We start from the raw sequence: 24,801 nt of genomic DNA on the forward strand, positions 1-24,801 counted from the left end.
AAAATACTAGATTCAAAACTGCCCAGTGGCTAGACACTGTTTATTTAAAAGCTTCTAGCTGTACAAAATGAAAACAAAGACGATTTGATTTTCCTAGTGTTGATGCCGGAGTTGCCATACTGCATCCAGTGACCGTGGCTTCAATATTTAACAAAAACTGTAAATAGTCCAGTCATATTACAAGATGGATTGACATGTACAAGACTTCTTAGTCAGCAATTAACAGAGAGATTTCTGTTTAATCTCTGGTCTTAGCTGTGGGGAGAAGCAGGCAGAGGGAAGAGTTTATTTCACCTCATTCCTGCCCTCCAGTTAATTTATGGAACAGGTCTTCATCCAGTGTTTCATTCTGGTCTTTGGAGCGGGTTGACAAGAAGATGTAGCCCCCAATATACTCATGGATGATTTTGCAGTCAGCGCTCAGACACGTGAAAGCGATAGATACATTCTGATCAAACTCGATTGCAACCTAAAGAAAACATACAGCAAAATCAGGAACAGAGATAAACTGCATCTGGGAAAAAAGATCAAGTGTGAGAGCACAGCTGGATCACAAATACTGTGATAAAGCAGTCCCTGTCTCTGCTAACCAGGAGCTGTAAAGATTCCTGGGTCTGCAGGATGTCCAGAGTGTTTGGCTGCTTGTTTCTTAATTTTCTGCTATGGCAGGGCCCTCTTGTGGTCAAAATCTTGTTGCTTGTTTCGGCAGGCAACAAAACCATGCTTTGAGCTAGTTTTTCTAATGCTGTATAAAGTGAACGCTGAGAACAGTGGGAATGGCGCTCCCGACTCTCTGTACACTTAAGCAATAGTGTTTAATGCTGTTCATTGTTATGTGCTGACCTTAAACCTGCTTTTGGGGGCCAGGTTTTGATTTCCAGCTACTGTCAGTTCTAAAACCCAGCAAACTGGTATTTATTGCTAACTGTGGATTCTGCCTTTTTGGGGAGGGATTTAAAGCAAGCCCAACAGCTTTACCCAGCATTACAGACTCTGGTACAGGGAGTACTGCAGGAGAGTATTAGGGGTTGTATCTGATCTCTCCTGGCTCCTGCAGATGGATGCAGAAAACTCTGTAAGCAGGAACAGTTTCCAGGCTGCTTGAATTTACATCAGGTCACACTAGTTCCACCCCAGAAAACTACAATTTCCAGAGGTGGCTTCAAGCTTTCAAACCCAAATTCTCCTGTGGACTGGTGGGCAAGAGCTGGCCCCACTGAGCAGCCTTCCTCAGGGTCAGGAGCACCCCCATATGAATCCCACAACAGAGCTTCTTTCTCAGGACCACATACTGACACAAGGCGCCCTGGCCTTGCAATCTCAGTTTGGGATTTGAAAGACAAACTGGGTTCCTGTATCCTCAGCCTGTAACAGAGACCGAATCGCTACAATTTGGAGGATGATGCATGAGCTAGACTATACAGAGAGTTAAAATGAGATTTTTACTGACAGAGCAGTAAAAATAACGGGTTAGAATTTACCTTTGAGTCTCTGTATTTCATCCCATCAAAATCAAGGGCAACTTATAAAGAATAAGCTTGGTAGGAACCTTTTAAACTGGAGATCTTTTAGTTTCTGAATTTTGACTGCAGACTCCATTAAGGAAAATTTTAGACAGCTTATTTAATAACATGTCACAACACATTCAAAATCTTTTCACTCTGAGGTTTTAAAAAGATTTTCTGAAAGCATCCTCCAGTGCTTGAACTGTACTGAGTGAATGCAGAGAGCCGTTCCAGTTTTACCTGGCGTATTTCCCAGTTCACATTCCACTGCTTCATGTTGGAGAACCTCCATGTTGTGATAGGATCTCCTGTGGCTATATCTATTCGTATCAGCCTGTTATAGGACACCCCAAGCACATCATCCTTCTTGCTTCCTTTAAACCTGAAAAAAACCAAACCCAAACCTTTGAGCAGATCTGGTTCGCAGTCATTTCTGTCTAGAGGACCATTTCACCTGCCCTCCTCTGAAAGTGCAAAAAATGTGGGAAAAGTCACAGCAGCCTGGGATTGAGGAGAGCTTGGACCCTTCTTTAGAACAGTGTTTGTTATAAAACAAAAATGTAGGCTGGTGAAGCATGGTATAAGATGTAAAATAATCAGGCAGGTAGATCTGGCTGAAATCTTTCCAATTCATTGTTTTCTGCTAAAAAATACTGTTCTGCCAAAATGCATGAATTTGATTATGTTTTTACTGGAAAAGTGTCAACAATAATTTTCCTTGCTTCATTTCACTCATGTTGAAACATGTTCTTCTAGTTACAGTCACCTAAATTATATAAACATATCAAAATAGATTTAATATATTATATATCACCATTAACTTATTGAAACAACTCTGTTAGCAATATATGCATGTTTCTGAGTATAAATAATTACAAAAATATTGAGCCATTTTAACATTTCAACTTTCTCCTGATTAGAGATGAAAAATAAATATAAAAGTATCAGAACTTTTGGGGGACAGAAATTTCTGAGTTGGGAATAGCTGGGAAAAGATTACTCTGGTAAAGAAACTACCTTCTTGGTGAAAACTGGAAGCAATCATCTCATCTGTCTGCTGTTAATATTTTCAATATTTTTGATCCTGTTTTTGAAACTTCTCCTCTTAGATGAAGCTGGCCCTTACGGAAGGAATGTGACCTGGACTACCATTTGTGCCTTACTTACCACCCCCACTGAGATACTGCCCATCAGCTTGTAGAAATTCACCACAAAGTGTTTTGCTCATGCTACAAAATGCAGTTTAGGTGTTGGGTTGGTTTGTTGTTTAACAGAATTAGTGCTGACAGATAGGGCAAAACATCTGTATCTATGTTAGGAAATGAAATAGTGACAGGGAACATTCCCAGGCACTGAACTCGTGTTCTGTTCAAAGCCAGAAGAGTCTCGGGCAGAATTCTGGCTGCAACCAAGCAGTGTTCCCTCAAATGACTCCCAGGTACGGCTCAGGAGCTGGAACATCCAAGGACCAACGTGACCTGGTAGTTCACATGAGGCTACTGGGTTTTGGGAAGTCAGAGAGTTTAATAGTACAGATGTGGGCTGTTTTATGCCAGCTGGCCTCTGTGCCAGAGAATGGTTCCCAGCTGGTTCAATTTCTACTGCAGCTGATTTGTAAGTAGCCCTGGCAGAAGTGCCTCCAAGCATGGTTGTGTCAGTACTTTTCAGTTTTTTGGTGCTTTGTCAAGAGAAAAGAATGCAGGTCAGAACCCTGCCATATTCAAGGTGACTGTCCAGGGCAACTGCTGTGAACACAACAGGACCTTTCCTGTGCTGACTGCTCTTCCAGATTCACCTAAAAAAGGGATTGTGTTTGCTTTTTTCTTAATGAAATGCTAAAGAAATTATGCTCAGCAAAAAGCATTTTATCATAAAATCTGATCCAATTTATCATAAAATTTATCATAAAACCTGATCCAAAATAAAAAAAATCTGATCATAAAATCTGATCAATCCCATGAGCAAGAGCTGGAGTGAACAAATACATTGCAAACCTGAGAACACCACCAAGACACACATTTTTTACATTCTAGTGAGTTTATGACAATAAGGGTTTAATCCTAGGGATACATTACTTCAGGCAAAACGTGACAGGTCTATATGAAGGCAGACATAATGGAGAGTCTCACTTCAGGAATGGAGCTGCTGAGTGCTATTGCTATAGCAAAAAACAGCAATATCTAAGTTACTACAATTAAAAAAGGTCTGTGGGGTGAAAAAATAGAGAAAATAATGAACAAGGAGTCAAAGAACTTCCTGCAAATCACTGATGGTGAACACGTTATGGCAGCTTGACATTGCTGTAACAGTGTGATTACCTTACAATGTAGTAGGACAAGCCAAACTCAGGAAGGGACTGCCATGCTTGAATAAAACGTAGCTTGGCCTCCACCAAGGGCATCTGGGATACGTTTTGGTGGGCTTCCAGAATACGAGCTGCCAACTGGGAAACACAGGGAGAGAGAAAGGTTTCAGTTGACTGGAGAACAAAAAGACCCTTGCTTTCACTAAATCAAACAGCATTAGCTCTGATGCCATGTTCAGACACTTAGTGGTCACCGTTCATGCAGATGTATTGTGGAGAGCACTTGGGGACAGATCCTGAGCTACAAGGGCAGAACAGTGCAGCAAGGGCTCAGGTCTGGGTTTGTACGACACTGGGTCTAGCTCCAGCATACTGCTCTGGAGACTGTGTCCTGGGGATGGGTAGGCTGAACTCCTGCAGCAAAAGCAGTGGACACGGAGTTAGGTGGAGAGGAAACAGAGGCACTCAGGCCAAGAGGACAGGAAGACACTGTTGTTTAAGATGCAGACAGTAACTTCCTCTCCTTAAAAACCTTCCTTTCTTACTCTGAGGCGAGTTTCAGGGACAGTGTTATCAGGAGAACATGATGAGTGACTTAGGAGGCAGTGTGGATGTAGGAGGAGTACTTGGAAGAAATGCCGAGACCTGCCCCTGTGTTCAGTTAAAGAAAAGGCCTCTTGCAAAGGGACGAATGAGTACTGCAAGATGATTCTGCTGTATGGTTTCCAAATGCTGCTTCGATCCAGCTTCACCCCTAAGCAATCATTGGAACCACCCATCCCCAGCCACCAAGCCACGCTCAGGATACCTGCTTGGACTTGTATTTTTTGGTATAACGTAGTGAGACGAAGCATTCCGGTTTCATATCTATGCTTTCTGGATCAGAGACAGCCTGGGGAGTCATGGTCCAGTTCTTCATCTTTAGAAAGGAAAGGATTTTGTGGACCTCAGGATGATAAGAGCTATCAGCCATTGTTTTGCCTTTTGAGGCTAAAACGCAAGCAGCCATCCACCGAGCATATTGGTTCTCCTGCAACAAAGACAAGTGTTCGATATTTTTGGGCAAACCATTTATGCAGATGGCTACTGCTCACACACCTTTCACTGCATGATAAAACCACTCTGGAGTTATTCCACTTAATTTGTGTGGGTGTGTAGTTACCATAGTACTGTTGTTCTTCCCTGATCAGGCTAGTTTCACCTACAGGACTGCCTTTGCAGAATAGTTAGGTTTTAAATTTTCAAAGAAATCCAGTACTTTGGAATAGATTATTCTGGAAATTTTATTGCATGACTATTTTCCACCTAATGAACATTTTTACACAATTCGGATTGATTACATTTCAATACAAATGAAACAAACTGGAACTGAAAACTAATGTAAGATCCTTCTCGCACTACCCTCGTCTGAATGGGAAGAGTTCTAATTAACAAAAAAGAAGAGAGCAAAACCCAAACCTCAGTCCTCTGAAAATTCTGGAACAAAATATTGTAACCTTTTTATACTTTTTTGATAGTTTGTTCTTTTTTTCTTCCCAGCAGCTTTACTTGGAAACTGATGATAAACACAGAATTATTGTCCTTTTGTCCCCCCCACCATCAAGTATTTGTTAGACCGCCACATCATTCTTAAATTTTACTAATCATGTAGATAATAAACTCTCTGCAGCATCCTTATTTTTCTATACAAATTCTAGAACAGGGCAATGGGTCTTCTAGACGACCTGTCAATAAATCTGGAATACAAACTTTCCCTTGTCTTATTACTCACGTTTTCGCATCTTAAGTATACTTCGTTCATGCCATCAGCAACAGGAATTAGTAATTTGATTCCAAACTTCTTTGCTGCAACATTTACATCTGGTACAACTTCACATCCTAAATCACAGAGAATCAGAAGGAAACAAATTTTAATTACTACATCACTAACTTTAAGTACTGATTAATACTAAAGAACAGTACTTAACGGTTGTTTTTCTTCGAGATCAAGGGCCAAGACTTTCGAAGCTTAGGCCTAATGAAAGGTTTCTGTTCTAGTTCACTGCCTGGTCTGGCTTGCCAGGGTGATGAATGCTCTGAGCTCAAAGAGCATGTTAGTCAGTGTGGAAGCGAAAGGATCTAACAGCTCTCAAAACCTCAGCCTGATCTTAGGAAATCTCAACACTTCAAATGGAGAGGAGCTGATGAGACAGGCACTTTTGGAAATTTTAGCCTAATTGTCTTGAAAGCCTGGACTACATTTTCAGAAGCAACTTTGTACTGACAATGGGACGTGGGTGACATCTACAACAGAGCTGGCCAGTTCAGGAATCCCAGAGAACTCTGGGGACTTGGTATTTCATTTTGGTGGTGCTGTTACAGGCCTTCTGGATTCAGCTGGAGTCAAGGATGCCTACAGGTCCCCTTGGTGTCAAGGGACACCAAGGCTGTGGGCTACTTGGTGAGGTTCCAGCCACCCTGGCTAGTTTTACCATGCATTTATCTGACCTACTGAGGATATGCAGATTGGTATGCAGAGCCATTTGTTCACAGGGGTCAATCTTCTTCCTATTTCAAAGGTTTCTTCTAGGATGAATCCTGGGTATCACTGGTTCCCTGACGCTGAACAAATGATGTCCCTGCGGGAGCAGATGTAGATGGAGGCTATATATGGTGCTGGCGTTTGCCGTGTGTACACACAGGGTTTCTCCTCCAGAAGTACCTAAAGCTGGTTGTAGCTATGGAAATCCCCGTGCAGGGAACAAACAAGGCCCAGCGGAGGTCTTGGAGCTGTCCCTGCACAGCAGTCTATAGGTGCAACCTATGGCATTTTTGCCCACTGCATCATCCATAATCCTCTGCTACCAGGGTGCATTTGCAAGGACAGAGGGGAGTACTACCATTTAACACAGAGTAAAAATATTTGGAGATAAAAGTGTCACACAGATCACTTTATCTGACTCATGTATAAGTGAATCCAGCAGTACGTGGCATTTTACAAGCCAGGTCCAGATAATCTTGGTTTGGGCTAAGCTATTGGATCCTTTTTGTTTAGGCCTCTTCTGCAGAAGCGGTCTGCCTGCTTACAAGTGTCAGTAACTGAAAAAGTTCCAAGCCTAAATGCTGCTGTGCTTGCCTTCCTGAGTCTTGCAGGCATTCCTCCATTTATTCAGTTCATGAATGCAATAGAAAAAATAAAGGAAAAGAAAATTTCTACCTTTTAGGTTTAGTTTCTCAATAGGTTCTCCCTGTGCAGATTCCTTGTTTTTAAAATAAGATACTGAAGTGTCTTTAAAGACAAACCAATATGGCTTGATAGCTTTGAGTGACAGCTTCCTGGGCCTAAAAGAAAAAAAAGAAATCCCCTTTGTTTATATTGAACTGTACAAATTGCTGAGTCACTCACAAATATTACTGTGGATCTCCAATTGCTCTGAGGTCAGACACATGGCTTCAGTTGGGTTACCCATACTTGTGTCAATGAGGGGGGTGGCAAACGCCTGGAACCACCACTGCACCCAAGCTATCCCGGGTATGGATGTGTTTTTCACCCCAGATTCTAGCTGAATCCCATCTATGATTTCTCTTGGGTTTTCTTCTTTCTCTTCTATGTGGTTTTTCTTACTTTTCCCCCCTTCCATTCCTAATCAAAGCCATTCCCTTCTAACAAAGACTAATTCTGTTTTCACATGAACTCAGTAATGCTAATGTAACCCACTAGTTTGTTCACAGGCACTAGAATTAGCTTCAGTTTTTCCTAGCTCCTTATCTAGAAGATTTGCACCCATAAAACTAACTTGTATTCATTAATTGTAAGGGAGTAGAGACCATTTTTTTGGCTTTATCTGAATAGTATCTAATACAACAAACTTCTGTCCCTTCACTGAGTTTACAGAGGTTCTGTAGCACTCCAAGAAAAGGAAATAGTTTAAACCAGCTTCTTCCACTTAGGGCAGTGTTGTTCCAGCTCCTCACACATGTAGATGGATGGATATAATCCTCATTTTAATTATTTTACTTAATTTCAATACTTTGCTAATGCAAACTGATTTCTTTCATAGAGTAAATTTAAAAATATCTACTTTGGAATCGAGAATTAAGTGATAGATACTAATGGTCAAACATGATGGTTGTGCCAGCCCCACCTCTCTTCAGTAAGAGATAAAAATCATAATTAATTCTGCTAAGAAATACACTAACAAAGCGACGAGGAATGTGGGGAGGAAATCCTAGATTCAGTGTATTTCAGGAGACAAAACCAGAGGTATTAGCACTATTTTTGTAGAGAAATACTTCACAACTAGCTACAAAGGTCATCAGTGAAGTTAAATTAAAAAATAATAATAAAAAAAATCCACTATTTACTAATTTCCTTTAAATGGAAGATAACAAGATTATACAGCTAGCTATAAAACAGCAATTTATTATACTCCCTCTTGCTTTCTCCAGAGCCTTTCCAGAAATCCTTTAGAATCCTTTCTAGAAAACGGAGATTTTAATGTTTAAATTCAAAAAATAACTTGGGATTTTCAAAACTGCCAAATATTTTGGCTTTTAATTTTCCAATACAGGAACCAAAATTCTTCAAAAATAAGAGACTGTAAGTTTTTTTAGACTAAAAAAAATTATTTTTCTATCCCCAAAAGTTGCTGAAAACTTTTTTTTTTTAAATATTGTAATTCTCCACAATATTATCACTGATGCGTGATAATAATCATTACTAGTGTGCTAATGTGGTGCATACTGTGAATAAATGTGAATAAAAGTTCACTGTATGAATACAGTCAGCAGTACAACATGCAGAGCTTTGCAGTTAGGTTTACAATTAAGCAAATAATTATAGTAGCAAAATGTTGCTGTTCCTTTAAAGAAATGTTTTACACCTTACCTAGTTTCTACCATGTCTTAGGTTTAGTAAGTGATTTATCATGTACATAGGAAATTTTTCATGATGAAAAATAACCGCTGAGTGCTTTTAAAAGCAAACTGCTCTACTGCTGGGGAAAAATAAACAATCCTTTGTTAGAGGCGAGGAACTGACAGAACTTAAAAGTCTTACTTTCCTTTCATCTTAAGCCACACTATTAATTTGAATGTCAAATAAAATGCCTAATTGGAAATTAATCATTAACAATTCTTAACAGTTAACAACTGTTAAAAATTTTCAGGTGCAGTTTTCAGTTTGACTACAAATGTGATTTGTCAACAGAATGAATCTGATAAATATTGGTGCAATGGAAATCTTTATCTTTCTAAAACATGAAGACTGTTTTGTGATAAGAGGCATTACAGACTTGAGGTCACTGCAGTCATTTAAATAACCCATAAACCAAGATATTATAGTGGGATCACAGAAACTCATTTTGATATTAGAAAAAAAAAAACAGACTCCATGTTTGGTTAGAAAGGGGTAATTTGTTTGCTTCTTTTGTTTAAAAAAAATAAATAAATCCCCAGGGCTGCTTTCAGAAATTCTACTCAGAGAGAGCTGAAAGCTTCTTCTAGCTTTTCATTGGCAAAAAAAACAGTAAAATGTGATTGAAAACAGAATTGTAGGCTCTCTGGTTTAGAGATGATGATTGCTGAGCACTAGGAAATATAAAGAGCGTGATCTTTTACTAAGCATAAGTATAGCTACCCCAGCACCCCAAAAGCTAGAAAAATTTGCTGCAAATCTTGCTCAGAAGCAGTAAGAGAAAGATTTGAAGAGGATATTAGGCTAGTTAGACCTATCTGGTTTATTTGTTGATTTATAACCATAGGATCTACTGTTAGATTAGAATGAACAACTCAAGAGATCTCTTGTATGGTTAAGCTTTTTGTTTTCTGTGTTTTATTATTAGTTTTAATAACTCACCTAACTAGCCTGAGATTATCAGCAAGTTTCGGGATGTCTGTGATGTCCTCCTATCAGGAATAATTAGGAATAATTTTAGTACAATGCACTTTGTAATCGTCTGTTGACTCTGTTAAAATATCAGGAACCAGGCTGGCTCATCAGAGTCAACTGACACACTGAAAGCAATTCTGGGATCCGAAAGGACATACCAAAGTGTTACTTGTGTTTCCACCTTCCAGTGTCACTTCCAGATTAGAAAGTGCGGCTTCTACTTCATCTACTTCTGATTCACAGGTGAAATCTTGTGCCTCTGATGATAACGATAACTTGCTTACATGATACTAAAATAAAACATCAAATATCAAATAGTATATCAATTAGCAACACACAATCACAGCATATGAAAATAGGCCATTTGGTCTTCTGGGTCTTGAACATGGGCTTTTTCACAAGGAAACAGGTATGTCCACTGTGATCTCCAGTGCAATTACTGCTAAGAGTTTCCTATTTTAATTGCCAGTGTTTGTGTTCTTTCACCGATAATCGTCCCTATTCTGTGGGGCTGACCTAGTACTGTCAGCTCTGAGTGCCATCCATACCAGGTGGAAAACTGGCAGCGAGGTTCTGTGGTGTTCTGCAGTAGCAGGCCATGAATTTTTTGGAAGCTCCGTTTACATTTAAAAGGAGGGAAGTTATTATTAATAAAAATTTGTACCTTATTACCTACAGTCAGGGACTAAGCCACGCTAGGTCATGTTAGATTTCTATGCACTCTATAGTATCCCTGTCTTGTTTTTTGGTCTGTTGTGAACATGTGTATTTATGTACTAGAGAAATTTTCAGGAAGAATATGTGAAAGGATGGTAGTTGGCATGGCAAGCAACACTTCATAGTAATCTACGTTGGAACAGACTGGTATCAAAATTACATCCTGGGTATGGTTTGCTTTAGATCATGTTAGTAAATGGTTCCATAATTGTATGTGTCAGTTTGAGTAATGGTGCGCTGCTACTGAATGTAGTTGGTTTGGTTGATGGATGCTGCTCACTGTTTCTCACTCGAATAGCAGACCCCCAATCCAAGCAGAGCTATCGGCCTGGGCTCTATCCTAGTCTTGTCCTAGCTTGTGCCTGCCTCTTCAGGAAACAGGTTTTGCAACTTGGATCAAGTACGTGCCTGTAGTGCAGCGAAGATCAGCATTTCTTCCTCTGTGCAGTCAATTTCTTCTAACAGGATGGCCCAGCGGGCTTGTTCGTATATTTGGTTTATTCGCACTGCATCATACTGTAGCAAAAAAGAACAACACTGGTCATTAATGACCATCAAGATACAGATTCACCATCAGCGGCAGCTGATCTACCACTGGGCTGAAGCCATGAAGGTTGTTTCTTTCCTCCCCCACCTCCGCCCTGCTCTGTGTTCCCATCCTTCTCTTGTACTAGCTCGTGTGATTGTGTGTAGGGTCACAGTGGCTTGCTGATCCAACAGAAAATTAATCAGGAGCCCTTGGCTGAAGCAGAAGGGGAGATTAAGACGTCCTCTTTTGTGGTAGAGGGCCTTGGACTGGCTTAACCGAAATGTGAAACCACACTATGAGAGTGAAAATAACGTGACACGGCTGATATGAATGTGACATTCAACAGCTTGCTACTGCCAAAAGACAGAAACTCTTATTCCTCACTTCCCCTCTTCTGCTCTTGGCTTTTTCGGTTCTGGCTCTGTCTTTGCACTGGCTTGACATTTGTCAGATCCTGCTGTGAACTGCTTATATTCACTATCCATTTTTTGGATAGTGATTGTTTCTTATTATCTCCTTGGTTAATAAGCTGAAGTGACTCACAGAAATATTCAAGCCCCAGAGCTAGTGAAATGTAGGTGATGGGAAGGTAAACCTTGGAGCATGACCTCTCCCAGTAGTGGTGAGCTATTAAGTAGCCTGAAGCTGTTTTGGGTTATTTTATCCTATGGCTCCCTGGCTGGCTGGGACAAAGAAGGGAAATGTTTGGGCTGCTGACGTTGAGACACGTACTTGAATTTTAGTGGGGATGGCATTTCACCCCTAAACGTGCCACCTGAACTAGAAAGTGCCCTTCTGTTTATCTGAGATGCCTGAAATGACAGTTTTACAGAATTTACAGAAAATAACAATGTGAAGACCAAATCCTCTAAAATTCACATTTCAACTCTTGTTGATTTACACTGGTCAATGATTGTACCTTAATTTCACTAAATGTATCACCCGAGCCTTAAACCCACTGCCTTAACACAACACCGTGACTGGCTTTTAGTGGAAATAAAGGCAAACGAGAGGCAACTTGAGAAAAACATTTAAGTGTTTTTTGAAGTCTAAGTCTTGTTTTCAAATGGGACTTAAACACTTTTGCTGAACTTTCCAAAGGTATTTAATCACCCAGTTACACTGAAACAAATTTGATTTAAGGGCCTGAGTGCTTCAGCACAGAAAAGCTGAATGTTCAGTGAAGGGCAGTGGAACATAAATGTCATTTTTAAGTCCATTTTTAAAAACAGCACTTATACCTTTACATCATTTAGGATACTGTTGGTTTAGTTTTCCCCTTAATTTTTCTTGTTAAAAGAGAGGCAGAAAGTAAACCAGCCCCTCTGGAAATCTGGATACTGTTTCCGGTGCTCTTCAGATCTCATCTTTACAGTTAAGATCTTATTTCAGGTGAGGAACGGTGATTCAGTGTCCAGAGGGGAAAAGTGCAGCCTTAGCTGAGGGGAAGAAATTGAATTTGATCTCTGAAGGGCCTGTAACAAATCCTAGCTAAAATCTGGTGTCGTGTATAGCTCTTTGACATGAAAGCAGTCAAACAATGAACAGCAATAAAAACAAAGCTCTTACTTTTGGATTCAAATCAAAGAAAGTGTAATATTTAAAGCGTAAAAGAAGTTGATCGTCCTCCAGAACGCCTTGTTCCATAAGTGATCGAGATGAATCTAGCCAGCTGTGGAAGAAAACAACCCACAGATTCATCTGTACACGAAAAACTATCACACCTGCAGAGCTCCAATGTACTTGTGAAACAAAAGTGGGAACAAACAGCTCTAATTCCTGCAAGTCTGGGGAAAATTCACATAACTTGAGAAGGTGGAACATTCATATGGATTTCCAGCTTTCATTGTATAAACATCATACCTAAAACCTTCCTATTTGTACTCCAACACTATTCAAAACAGTAGGAGTAGATGCCAGAAACTGAGCAGTAAGTAGTTGTGGGGTGACCTATGCCAATAAGATTCTTTCTTCTTGATCTCCAGAAGTGTGAGGTTCATTTAAGCCAGGGCAAGAGTGTACCTGTATATTTAGAACTCTTGCTTTTCATGTCAGTATTTGCTGTTTTATAATTCTAGCTACTTCTGTTCTCCAGTGAAATCCAATGAAAATACCAAAGTCACTGTTAAATGCTCCACAGATCCAAAAATGACAATCCGTATTTTAATGCTAGAGAGACAATCTTCTCAAAACACTTGCACCAACAAAGCCCCTAGTGGGGGCTTTGGTATTCTGTATTCTTCTATGGTGTACAATAAGCAATGTTTGCTTGTGAATAATTCAGTAAGTCACTTATTTGTAATGCCCTAGAGCTTTACTGAACTCATCCACACGTGTATTTCCAGTGCCTGTTTAAAGCGTTTAGAGTTTGCTATCCAAACCATCTTTTAGCTGTGCCCACAGTGTTAATTCACTGGATTTGTCTTCATCTAACAACGAAATTTCATCCAGAGCCTACACAATTACATCATTCATCACTTTAAAACAAAATTGTCTAACCAAGAATGTTGAATAAGGAGAAAAAAAGATCAAAAAAAGTATTTCTGAAACAAAACCTAGACCAAAGCATGTTTTTATGTATCAATATAGCCATATATCAGGGGTTTCTTTTCAAATTTACACTTAAAAAGCTGGATTAATGCTACCCTGTTAAGACAGCTAACAAAGATCTCAAAGAGAGGCATCTTACCCTGCATTGAGTTTGGCTTTGTCAGCTAAAGTCCGAGGCTGGTACATCTCTGCTAGTGTTTCTGGAGAGCAGTTGGGATGACTGAAGGCGAGGATGCTGCAGTTCTGCTCAGTCAAGGGACTGTCGCTGAACCAAGTAATTGTAGAAGAAGCTGGTGTCCCACTGATGGGATCATAAATGGGTGTCATGGTTTTACTATATAAACCTGGACTTCCTGCAAGTTAAATGAGTAATGTATTATTCCAGGGAAAACTGCCTTCCGACTTAGGTAGCCTACCGCTTTCCATCGCAGAAGACTAACCCTTTTCTTTCAAGACACTCTCCTATCTCTGCTGTTTACAGCAGGCCTTGTCCTTTCACAGGTGAAGTGACCTCAGGGCCAGAAGTGCTCTTCCACCTTCTGTGAGATATCTCAGTTGTGTTGGAGATAGGAAACACATACTTTCAAGCCTTTATTTCTCCTTTTCCTTGCAGGTTGCCGAAATTGTTGAATATTTTAAGAGCGGTCTCACATTTTCAAAGAGCAGCAGCACATCCTGTGTGCAGGGCCACAGCTGATCACCTGTTTTCTGGTATAGCCTTTCTCATATCAATGGCAAGGAAAACATTTGAAAAACAACATAAAAATATTGACATACTGGAGATTTCAGTAACTTCTTGAAGCCACTAATTTCAGGCCAACTGTGTCTCTCTGACCACCATCCTCCATTAAACTGCTCCCCCTGGTTTTCACTGTGTAGCAAAGGATTTCTTCCTCTTTTTGACTTTCAGTCAGAAGAATAAAATCATGTTGGTTTTGCATTACCTGATAATCCAGAACTCACTGGAGAGTTGCACAGGTTTAAAATGTCTTCTGTAACTGGTTCTTTGCTGTTCTTGTCTTTTTTCTTTTTCTTTTTGAGTGCATCTTCTGATTGCTTCAGCAAAGAGAGTTCTTCTGAACGTCTAATATCTACAAGGGCAATTTGGGAAGTGAAGCGAGGTGAAACATTTGTAACTTAGCAGCTTACATCCCAAAAAAGCCCATGGTTGGTAATAGCATTTGGGGAAGCTCCATGTTGCAATCTGAATTTTATTTTTAGCAGGCTGAAAGCAGTAGCCGTGGAAAATCCAGTAATTCAATAACAAAGCCAAAGACTTTGGGCTGTGGGAGTGAGTTTTGACAGGATTTCAGCCTGCTCTTGTAGCGAGCATAACTGCATTTTAGAACACCAGGGAAAAACTCTTTCTCCTTAATGACTCTGCAGTCACCTTTGAGCATAATAACCTCAATAAAACGTCTCACTTACTTATGAATAAGCAAGAACAGAAATGGAAGCACTGTATTTGAAGTCCATGCCTTCTATTATTAATTTGAGAATTTTGTATTTCACGTACAAGATTCTGTCTTGGCTATGCCCTACTCCCTAGTGCACGACTGATTCAGACATGTATTGTCAGTTGCAAAGCTGACACTTTGTTTCTGAAAAACACTTTTATCCTGGGGTAAGCAAAGACATTTTTGACAGTATTCATGAGAAAAGTTAGAGGGTTCCTCTACTGACTCAATCTGGAAGAAAAATAAAACTATTTAATACAGCCAAATGTCAGTTGAACAATTATGGCATCATTTTATCAGAGCTGTTAAAGATATACTATCCCTTTCACAATCCAGCGCTAGAAAATGAAATTGAAAGCTACATTGCCATGAATATGAGGTGGTAAATTCCTTCTGAAGATGAATGTTTTAGTGGCCTAAGCTTTGAAGATCTACATTAAAGAATCCCTAAAACTAAGGGATTCTGAAGACTGTTTGCAGACTCGACTTATCCCTGTGGATCACAGGCACACAGGCTTGGCATGCTCCAAGACCACATCTCTACTTGGAGATGGTCCGTTATTAGAAAGAGCAGAGATGTGGGGACTCAGTGCTGCCACACATTCATGGGCTTATGTGGGGTAGTTGGACATGCCCTGACCTGAAGAGGTTTGGGCATGTAAAAGTTTTGAACGTTTAAAACATGCTCCTTCTGAAGTAAATCCATATAACCAATAGGCCAAGTTAAATATCATTAATACTACTGAAAGTAGGTGATAAATCAGTTGACACCAGTAAAACTGCCTATGGTGAAAGGTGGTGTAGGAGATTGATAAGCTCAAGCTTAGACAATGGCATAGAATAAGCAGGACTGAGTCCCGCTCAAGGAGGACAACGGTCCCTACAAATCCATCAGCAGGACTTTGACTATCCAGTACTGCTGCAGCTCACGGGACACACTTCTGACACTGTCTGCATCGGTCATCACAAAGACTGAGAACCACTGACGTGCACGGGATACTAAAAACCAAAAACTCTGTCTTTTGATCTTGGGTCAATTCAATCAAATTTCTCCTTAAGCTGAACAGCTTTGTGAGTAAGGACTTCCCATCAAAACAAAGTCACCAAATAAAATGCTCCAACTTAGTTGCCCGAGGGGATTTAGCTTTACTTACTGAGAATTTTGCAGATGTCACTGACAGCTTTGAATACCACAGAAGAGAAGCTGACTTTCAGTCTCACAGTCTTCATGTTTGGCAAGCGAAGCCGCAGCATTTTGTGCTGAGTAGTAAAGATCAGCTTAGCATCTGCCTGCACCCCGCATTTATCGAGTGTCCAGTGGGTTTTGAGAAGCCAACATTTTTTTTGCTCCCACCAAAGAGCATAGTCTGACCAATCTTGTGGTATTTCTAGGAAAATACAAAATGGTTATTAATAAACTATGGAGCAAATACACTAAAAACTTGGTTTGGAAACAGTGCTCTGTAAACAGGAGAATTTATTTCCATTAAAGTAGCAACAACAGTTCCTGAGACCTAGACCCCATTTGCTGAATACTTGTGGCCAGAACCCCCTCAGTACAGATGATTATTTTGGGAGGCAGGTCCATTTGATGGCTTTGAGTTAAAGAAACCTAGATTCTCTTATTGCCTGTAGCGCTGACTTGCTGTGACTGTACACAGAGTATTTTACCTTCCATCTCCTAACTTTGACTCGGCCAGTCTCTGCTCTGCAGCTGTTCCCTACTGGTTATATGCAATGGATGACATGGCTCAGATTCTGGCTAGAATGCCACTATAGCACGGGAAACAATAACTTCTGAAATGCCTTTGGAACAATGAATCCTGTCTCTTTGACTGCTACAGATGGATAAATAGGGTATCAGCTACATTTATTGCCCCTCAAACTAGCCACCTATAAAGTCTTATCTGGAAAGGGAGTTGAATAGTTAGTCTAGTCCAACTATATTTGTCTAACTGGAAGACAAAAACAAAGTCGTTTTGTTTGCACTGTGACAGTATAGGGGCTTTAGTCACAGACAGGGAGGGGTTCTGGCCACGTAAAAACCCCGAGCCTGCAGCACCTACACGCTCGGTGTACCATTACCAAGTGAGTGAGGCAGTGCCATTTCAAAATGCGCAGGAGCCTTTTTGTAGAAGAAAAGCTGCGTGTGTTATTTTAGTAACACTGTGTAAATCAAACAGGTATTTACTCACTGATTTGTTCTACTAATTTCAGCATCACTCCTCCAATATGAAGGTCCCCTGTGACCCGTAGTAAAAATTCCTTTTGTACCTCTTCATGCTGATGATCAACTGTCACCAAGAGCTCCCAGGAGTGAGACCCATATTCACTTGAGGAAACCATTTTGGGAAGTACTATGTAAGCTCTGCAAAAACAAAATGAACAAGCAAAAAAGAATATTTTTCCTCCACTCTGAAACAAATGCATCTCTCCACAGTCTCAGAACACCTCTGTGCTGCCAAGACTTCACAGTGGCCTTGGCTGGAACTTCAGATGTGTTATCTTGTTACCTCTGAACTAGACTCTGCTCTTGTGATTACTCCTGCCAGACAGGCATGTGGGATTTTTTGTTTTAATTCTGATTTTGCCCCCCCCCACACCTCAAGTGTCCACAGCTGGGCAGAGATAGCCCAGTTTTACGCAGGTTTCCCCACTATACAATGCTAATCTGCCAGTCTGGACACCATAAAGCCCGCAGTTGTGGGTGGGATCTCTTTTGGCAATCTGTCCAGTGAACAGAGGAATTTCATTGACTTGTACACTTACAGCTGTAATTTTCACTGCAAATGAAAGCTTACCCTTGCAGTTCTGCCAGCTTGGCCCCATGGGACCAAAAGCAGAGAGTAGTTTTACCTATTTGGGTTACATGGGAGGGGAGACAAATAACTTTAATGGCTCCGTGCCAGCAATATCCAGGCACATAACTGCAGGTTCTACTGACTGTCTGCTTGCACAGAGATGTAGGCATGCATCCTGTCTCAGCAAGGTGAGTTGTCTTAGATCCCCCCAGGCTCCTGCCACGACAGGTAAAGAGTAATCATGCCAAGCCAAACTAGAGAAGATGCTCAAAGTAGAACCTTTGGTTATCATCAGTGGAGTTCTGCTAATTACTAAAGAAAGAGCTTGTAGGTATAAGGTGACTGATGCTGCAGGAAGGATTTGTGATATTTAACCAGTGAGAGAAGATACCAGATTAGTGCTCAGTGTCCTGTCAAACTGAACCCTAAGAAACAAGCCTTTGCAGTTGATGCTTAGGCAGTGAAGTGGATGACTTCCATTTACTGCAGACTTTCAGCAATACCTGAGAACCCAAGTCACAGACAGACTCTGTTAAAGGTGCCATACCCAAACTGCTCCCAACACAAAAATAACTAGGAGTTGTTTATGAAGAAAGCTAGAGGGAATGTAACAAGGTTAACAGACTTTTGTAGATCTTTTTAAAAAGGAGTATTGAGTAATTTAAAACCTTTAGCCTAAAAGTTAGGTCAAAAGCAGAAAAATCAAGGACAGTTGTCACAGGTGAGGAGTGAGAGAAGGAATGACCTTTTCTAGGACTGACTGCAGGACAAGATCAGACTAGCTAATGTTAAATTAAGCTATAGGTTAAATATAGCATGCCTAGAAACAGGGTGAAAATTTAAGTTCATCTATTTACCCTATTTATAATAATGAAGTTTTAATGTTAATGATTAGATAATAAAAGAGGTTTTTAGTGCCAAAAGATACTACTTCAGGGCAGAGCCCAGTTCAATGTTCCTTGAACTCCTCTGGGCCAAGGCCACGCCTGGTGTCAACCCTACTGATACAAAATTCGATATCAAAGGGATAACAGACGTGGTGGTAATGACAAATTCTACTAATAAGGAAAAGTGATTCCAAAGGTAAAGACAATGAAAGTGTATCTGTTAAAGATTAGATTGATCCCCCCCTAAATGAATGACAATATAAACGAAACAATCTATCCAGCTCAAAACCAGCCTTTTAGGGGAAAATCCCCTTACCAAGGAGTTTCACTAGAGCAGTGCTGGGAGTCTGCCCTGAAATTCTAGTATCATGATGACTTACAGACAGCCCTAACTCAGAAAACTGCAACTTCATAATTATATGACTCCAAGAGGCTAATTTACACTGAGGAACAAATGCTATTGTTAATTAGGTTCTTGGATGTGCCAGCCTACACCTTTTCACCAAACAGTTACTAAACCAACAAAGGCTGATACTTATCCAAGAAGTTTGTTTGTTTTGCCTTGGTAAATAAAGACATTGTGTTGGACACTGGAAAACACTCTTGGGTTTCCTGCCTCAGGGATAGAGCTGGGATTTGGAATTTGTGCTAGTGGGTGCCACATGGGTGTAGTAGCTCAGGTATGCGTTAGACCAGGGGGTACCCTGTGAAGGCGAAGGGCTGTGCCTCTCCTGAAGGCACAGTGTCCAAGAGACAGCTCCTGAGATGGTCTCCCAGGCAGATGAGGCTTTCAGCACAAGGGCAGTGCAAGGTGTAGAGAACAGTTATCGTTGCACTGTATTCACAGCAAAAAAGTCCTGACTTCAGAAATGTCAAAATGCCACTAGTCACACTCCTAAGCATCAATAACAGCCTTAAAAATAAATAAATCTACAGCTGGCTGAAGCATGAGAATGATGTGGTTTCATTTGAGGAGCACAGGTATGAAATCTGGCAGAAGAACTATACTTTTGCCTACACTTAGTCCACTATAAGCCAGTATCGTTACAGAAAAGCAGTTGTCTCATGTGCCCTCTTGTGCCAGCAAAAACATTTGGGAGCTGATCTGGATTTTTTTTTTCTTTTAAAATTTGGTTTAGCTTCCCAGTCTAGTGCTGTATACAAATGCTTGTGCTGACATGGGTGAAAATGAGCAGCCCAAGGGGTGGGTGAAGCTCCTTCTTTCCTCCACGCTGGCTTGGAACACCATGGCCTCAGCGCAGCTAATCCTGGCGCTCCATCATGCCCTCAAGCTGCTCTCTTCCCCGCTTCCTCGTCAAACCAGGAGGTTTTAGTTAGATGATAAGAAAACACAAACACTAGTAAATCTATCACAGAACGTGGCACAAACAACACCTAGTCTCCAAAAAGAGGCAAGCTAAGCAAGAAGGACAGCTAACTATTGTGTATTAAACCCAAACCAACCCCAGCTGCCAGGGCAGGCTGTGCGTGCTCCGTGCCTTCAAACCCTCAGGTCAAGCCTGGATCTGCTCCGGGAAGGCTCCCCCGTTCCTGGGCTCCACGTGGGCTGCAGCTCTATGGCCTGGCACAGGGAGATCAAAAAGGCCAGAAACGTGTCTTCAGGCTACTGCTGGCTCTAGTCGGTATTTCTACAGAGCATTTTAGCCAACACAGCTATAAAAAAGCAGCAATTGCTCTACAATTTTAGCTCTTACAGCTCCGAACGTAAAACTTTGTGTGGAAATTAGATATTAGGAAGAAATTCTTTACTGTGAGGGTGGTGAGACCCTGGCACAGGTTGCCCAGAGAAGCTGTGGCTGCCCCCTCCCTGGCAGTGTTCAAGGCCAGGTTGGATGAGGCTTTGAGCAACCTGGTCTAGTGGAAGGTGTCCCTGCTGTGGCAGGGGGGTTGGAACTAGATGATCTTTAAGGTCCCTTCCAACCCAAACCATCTGTGATTCTATGAAATGCAGGGGGACGTCAGTCGTACTGAAGCAGGAAAAGCTCCGCTTTAAGATAAAGGGGGGAAAACCAGAGTATGATGTTTCCTGGCATATTTCTAAGGCAGGCAGTGCTCTGGCACCGTTCAGCCGGTAGCGGCGGGGAGGTGCGGGCACCCCGCGGCCGCAGCCCGGGCGCCCTCCGGCCCCGCTCCGAGGGCAGGGCGGGCCATGAGGAAGTGCCCGGCTGCGGCTGCCGCGGCCACCCCGCCGAGGCGCTTCCCCGCACCGGGCCGCGATCGGATCAAACCCCAGCGATTACAAGCGATAGAAAATAACTTAAAAAAAGGAAAAACCCAGCCCCAAATCGCGATAATCTGGTGGCCCCGCGTTCTCCTCCGCGGGCCCCCACAGGCAGGGCGCGCGCTCAGCCCTCCCCCGCGCGCTCCCTCACTCACTTGCGGTCTCGTGGCAGCGCCGGCCCTCGCCTCCCGCCCGGCTCCCGCCCGGCTCCCGCTCCCTTCGCCTCCACCCGCCGTCTGGGAGGCGGGCGGGAGGGGAGGAGCGGCACTCCCGGCGGAGGCGGCCCTGCCCTGCCCTTCTCTTCCCTTCCCTTCCCTCCGCCCCGCTGGGCTCGGCGGGAAGCGCTGCCCTGCCCTGCCCGCCTCGCCCGCTGCGGGCCCTCTGCCAGGCCACGGCCGCCTCCTTCCCCGCGGTGTCTCTTCTTGCTAACTCGCCAGAAGCGTTTGCTGACGGCAGCGGCCACCGCAGCCCTGGGGCTGGTTGTGGCGGCTGGAGCAGCCGGTGAACAGCAGCGGCGTGAACAAGGTCTTTCCTGGTGGAGGTGGCTGGGCCACGAGTGGAGGCTGCCGGGGGAAGCTGGTGGCTGCCCTCAAGAACAAAGAGTGGCGAAGCTGTATCTGAAATACTTCCATATCTCCCGTTCAGGAAGTGAGAACTGGTGCAAAGATACCAGAAATACGATTTAAAAGTTAAATATTAACGTTAGGGTAAGTTTCAAGTATCTATGAGCCTACTTTAAGACCGATTAGTGCTTGAAAATGTAGCTGGGTAGATATAAACCACTCTGTAGTGACCATGGCTAAAAGCTTTCCTCTTTTTGTCCTGAAAGCCTTCCTGTCTGGCGTTGGGTGTGAAACCCATGGAAGTGACAGTGAAACACCCACTGGAGCCACACTCGGGCATACTGCAGCAAGGAGGGCTTGTTGGGGTCTCCACCTCATTTATGTTTAACTGCAACACCTTAACTCCAAGGCCATTGAGCCACATTGGGCCTACAAGGGGTTGTTGGTTTTGGACTGCAGTTGTTGAGAGATTTGAGACTAGTTGGAGAAAGTAAGTTCGGTTCTGAGGGTGCAATGCCAAAGAATAGAAAGGCGTATTTGTGGTGTCGGTATGTGTTACGATGCGCAGAATAAAAGCGGGTTGAACTGACTGTAACTGGGCAAGTGCTTTTCCAACAGGTGGATTCTCACAGAAAGCCTTGCTTGCCTTAAATTTTTGACTTGCTTGGTGGTATAGTGACTAGATAAAACGTAGCAGGGAAAAAAAAACCCAAACAAAACCAACAACAAGAAAGAAATAGAGAAAATAAAGGAAAAAGTTCTTTCAGATTCAACTCAAATCCTGGGAAAAGAGCCCCCAGAGGCTGTACAGGTGTAAAGGATACATCTTTTACACCAGTTACTTTTATTAGAACAAAGCAGATGTGAAGTTGCCAAACCACAGATAAATCACAGGATATTTGTGATATTTGTGTGCCTTATTGCTACCCTAGAAGACTCAGTCGCTGAGTTGCTCTGGCCACGCTCATCTCTTCAGATTGTGCATGCACCAAGGTCGTGTAAGTACCAGACATCCTTTGAGGCAGGAATTTGAGAGCTCATGCCTTTCAGGGCTCTCAGTCACCTGAGGGCACAGATAGGCCTTCAACTGCCCAACCAGCCTCACCTGAGACCAGTTCCAGGAGCTCTAGTTAAGTTCAGGCTGGGTCTTCAGTCCTTGCTTCAGTGATGTTGTGGGTGCCATGGTTGGTAAGAGCACTGAAGTGGTCACTCTCCAGTCCTGTCTCATCCCTCCATATGGAGCAGTTCTGTGTTTGCTGCTCAATAGCTTTTAGATTTTTGTGGGCAGTTTGGTAAGCCACCTCTTTGTTTCTTGTTTTGTTTAATACAGATATGTATGCAGATGAGCAAATAACTCTTCATGGAAAAGACCATGGGATAATATGAAATTCAGGTCTGGGTTACTTTTAATAGTTGGAAAAGCAACTAGAAAAACTTAAAAGGTTGTTCTTGGGTCAGAATATTCTGGTGTGTGCTCTTCCTGGCTACATGAGCTTGTTTTGCCTTGCCTTTGTGGCTAGGACACAAAACTCGGAAGCTTTTCCTGGTCCTCTGTTCAGCCTAAGCAGAGACATGATGCAGAGGTCCAGGGAAGCTTGTAAACAGCTGATTCTGCTGCTGCTCAGCTCAGAAACAATTCCTTGTGTTTCGTTGTTTAAACAAATAAAGCAAAACTGCAGGCCTTTGATTAAACTGGGAAAAAAAAATGGTCAGGAGATAGTAGATATAAGCAAAGGTGGTTGCCAGGCCAGAAGTATTAATAAACATTGACTCTCACCTCCAGGTTGGTCCAAGTCTTGTCCACTTCTAAGTGCAAGCATTATATTTTTTTCCCCCCTCAGCTGCCTGTGAATAACTTGAGGGAAGAGACAGTGGAGTCTGATGTCAGCCTTGTTCTGCTGTGCCAGGAGGGCTATGGCGCGTGTTGCTTCTGAACTGCTCTGGGACTGCTGGAGAAAACTCTCTGTTACCCATCTGTCAGATCCCTTTGAGAGGGATATGCACTCACGGTACACTGGAGGAGCTGGATGAAGAGGGAAGGATCTGGAAAAAAGCCAGAAGACAAAGAAGTTTGGGTAAGTTCTCTTTGAATCTAGCATAAGCTGTTACAAGATGTAGGTGTCAGGAAATGAATGAATTTTCAGTCAGCATTGAACCATACCCACAGCATTAAAGGTACTGATGGTTTACTTCTGAAGGGTTGCACGTTTAAGGTATGTTTTGGAGGCAGCACACTCATTTTCAGCCATCTCGCAGGAGGCTGAGGAAATTGGATTTGGAGACCTGCAATTCTCTCATCCTTTGAGATGGTAAGTGGGGAAAACTGTAATTGAGCAAGAACTTTTCTCTGCCAGAGTTCCCATGGAAAAGGACAGGAAACCTCCAATTGCACCTTCTTAATCAGTTTGTAAGCTAAACACCTCTTCTAGTTAAGTATGAGGCTTACTGGATGTGGGTAGCATATGACTTCATACTTGGAGTTAGTCAACTAAGACTCAACCTCATCTGTTTAGCATTTGATTCCTTTTCCTATAGGGTCTACCAAATGCCTATAGCTAAGGGTCTCTTAGTAGACAAATGTATATTTTGAGAGCATGAGCATGTAACATGCCAAAGACAGAATAATAAATATTCTATTTTTTGTAAAAGATGTATTTTTTCTTGCAATACACTTTTTATAGCTCCTCTGTACTTTTACTAGGCCAGTGTTTTAAATTGCCACCAAGCAGGCATGGCAGACTTGCTCTATTACGTCATATGTTTATGCTCCTATTAACAAACACAAAGTGTAGAGAAGGTGTCTTCTCTTTTCTTGGTAGGCCTCTGTATGTCTGTTATCATCTTACCTTAACTATGGGAAAAAAAATTGCTCAGTAGTAAACTTTAAGCACTGTTGGGGTCACTGCAGTTCATGGAGGCATCTATTCTCCAAATTCCCATTCCTATCCGGCCTGCCTTACTTAGATTCTCTTCACATCCTCTGTGTAGCAGACATAATACTTTTTCCTTCTCCATAAGCAGACTTTTCTGCTTGGGGCATGTCAGGCTGTGTCAAAAGTGGATCAGAACGGAACCGCAGGAGGGGTGGGGGACAGTATCAGCTTCTTGCAAGTGCTTTATTTCCCCCAAGTCCCTTTAGAGAAAAGGTGATCTTTACCACAGTGGATCTGTAGGCCTCCATGTTTAAAATCTACTCTGTAATAAATGGCCAAGATGAGAGGTGGTAATACTGTATCTTTTGGTATCCCGTGGCTGTACTGCCAGTAGATGAAACTAGTAGCTATGGTCTAAATATCTGAAACTTTGCAAAAATACAGCTCCAAATCCAAGTCCTGTAAGGTGTACTCAGATTAAAAGGAACAATAAACGCCCCAAT

The 24,801-nt window shown here is 42.1% G+C and overlaps 1 protein-coding gene across 1 annotated transcript; it reads right to left on the bottom strand.

Annotated features, from left to right (window-relative positions):
* FERMT1 (FERM domain containing kindlin 1) lies at positions 1-21,097 on the bottom strand. Its single transcript, XM_068403314.1, has 15 exons — positions 21,018-21,097; positions 17,128-17,300; positions 16,087-16,320; positions 14,420-14,566; positions 13,615-13,828; positions 12,495-12,597; positions 10,805-10,912; positions 9,838-9,969; positions 9,647-9,696; positions 7,007-7,131; positions 5,582-5,688; positions 4,619-4,840; positions 3,824-3,948; positions 1,746-1,887; positions 1-469 (listed from the first exon to the last, which is right to left on the bottom strand). Exons 2-15 carry the CDS (start codon positions 17,276-17,278, stop codon positions 296-298), a joined length of 2,034 nt encoding a protein of 677 aa, XP_068259415.1. The 5' UTR covers positions 17,279-17,300; positions 21,018-21,097; the 3' UTR covers positions 1-295.
* Positions 21,098-24,801: the final 3,704 nt, after the last annotated feature.

Source organism: Nyctibius grandis, chromosome 1 (assembly GCF_013368605.1).
Source record: "Nyctibius grandis isolate bNycGra1 chromosome 1, bNycGra1.pri, whole genome shotgun sequence".
NCBI lineage: Eukaryota > Metazoa > Chordata > Aves > Nyctibiiformes > Nyctibiidae > Nyctibius > Nyctibius grandis.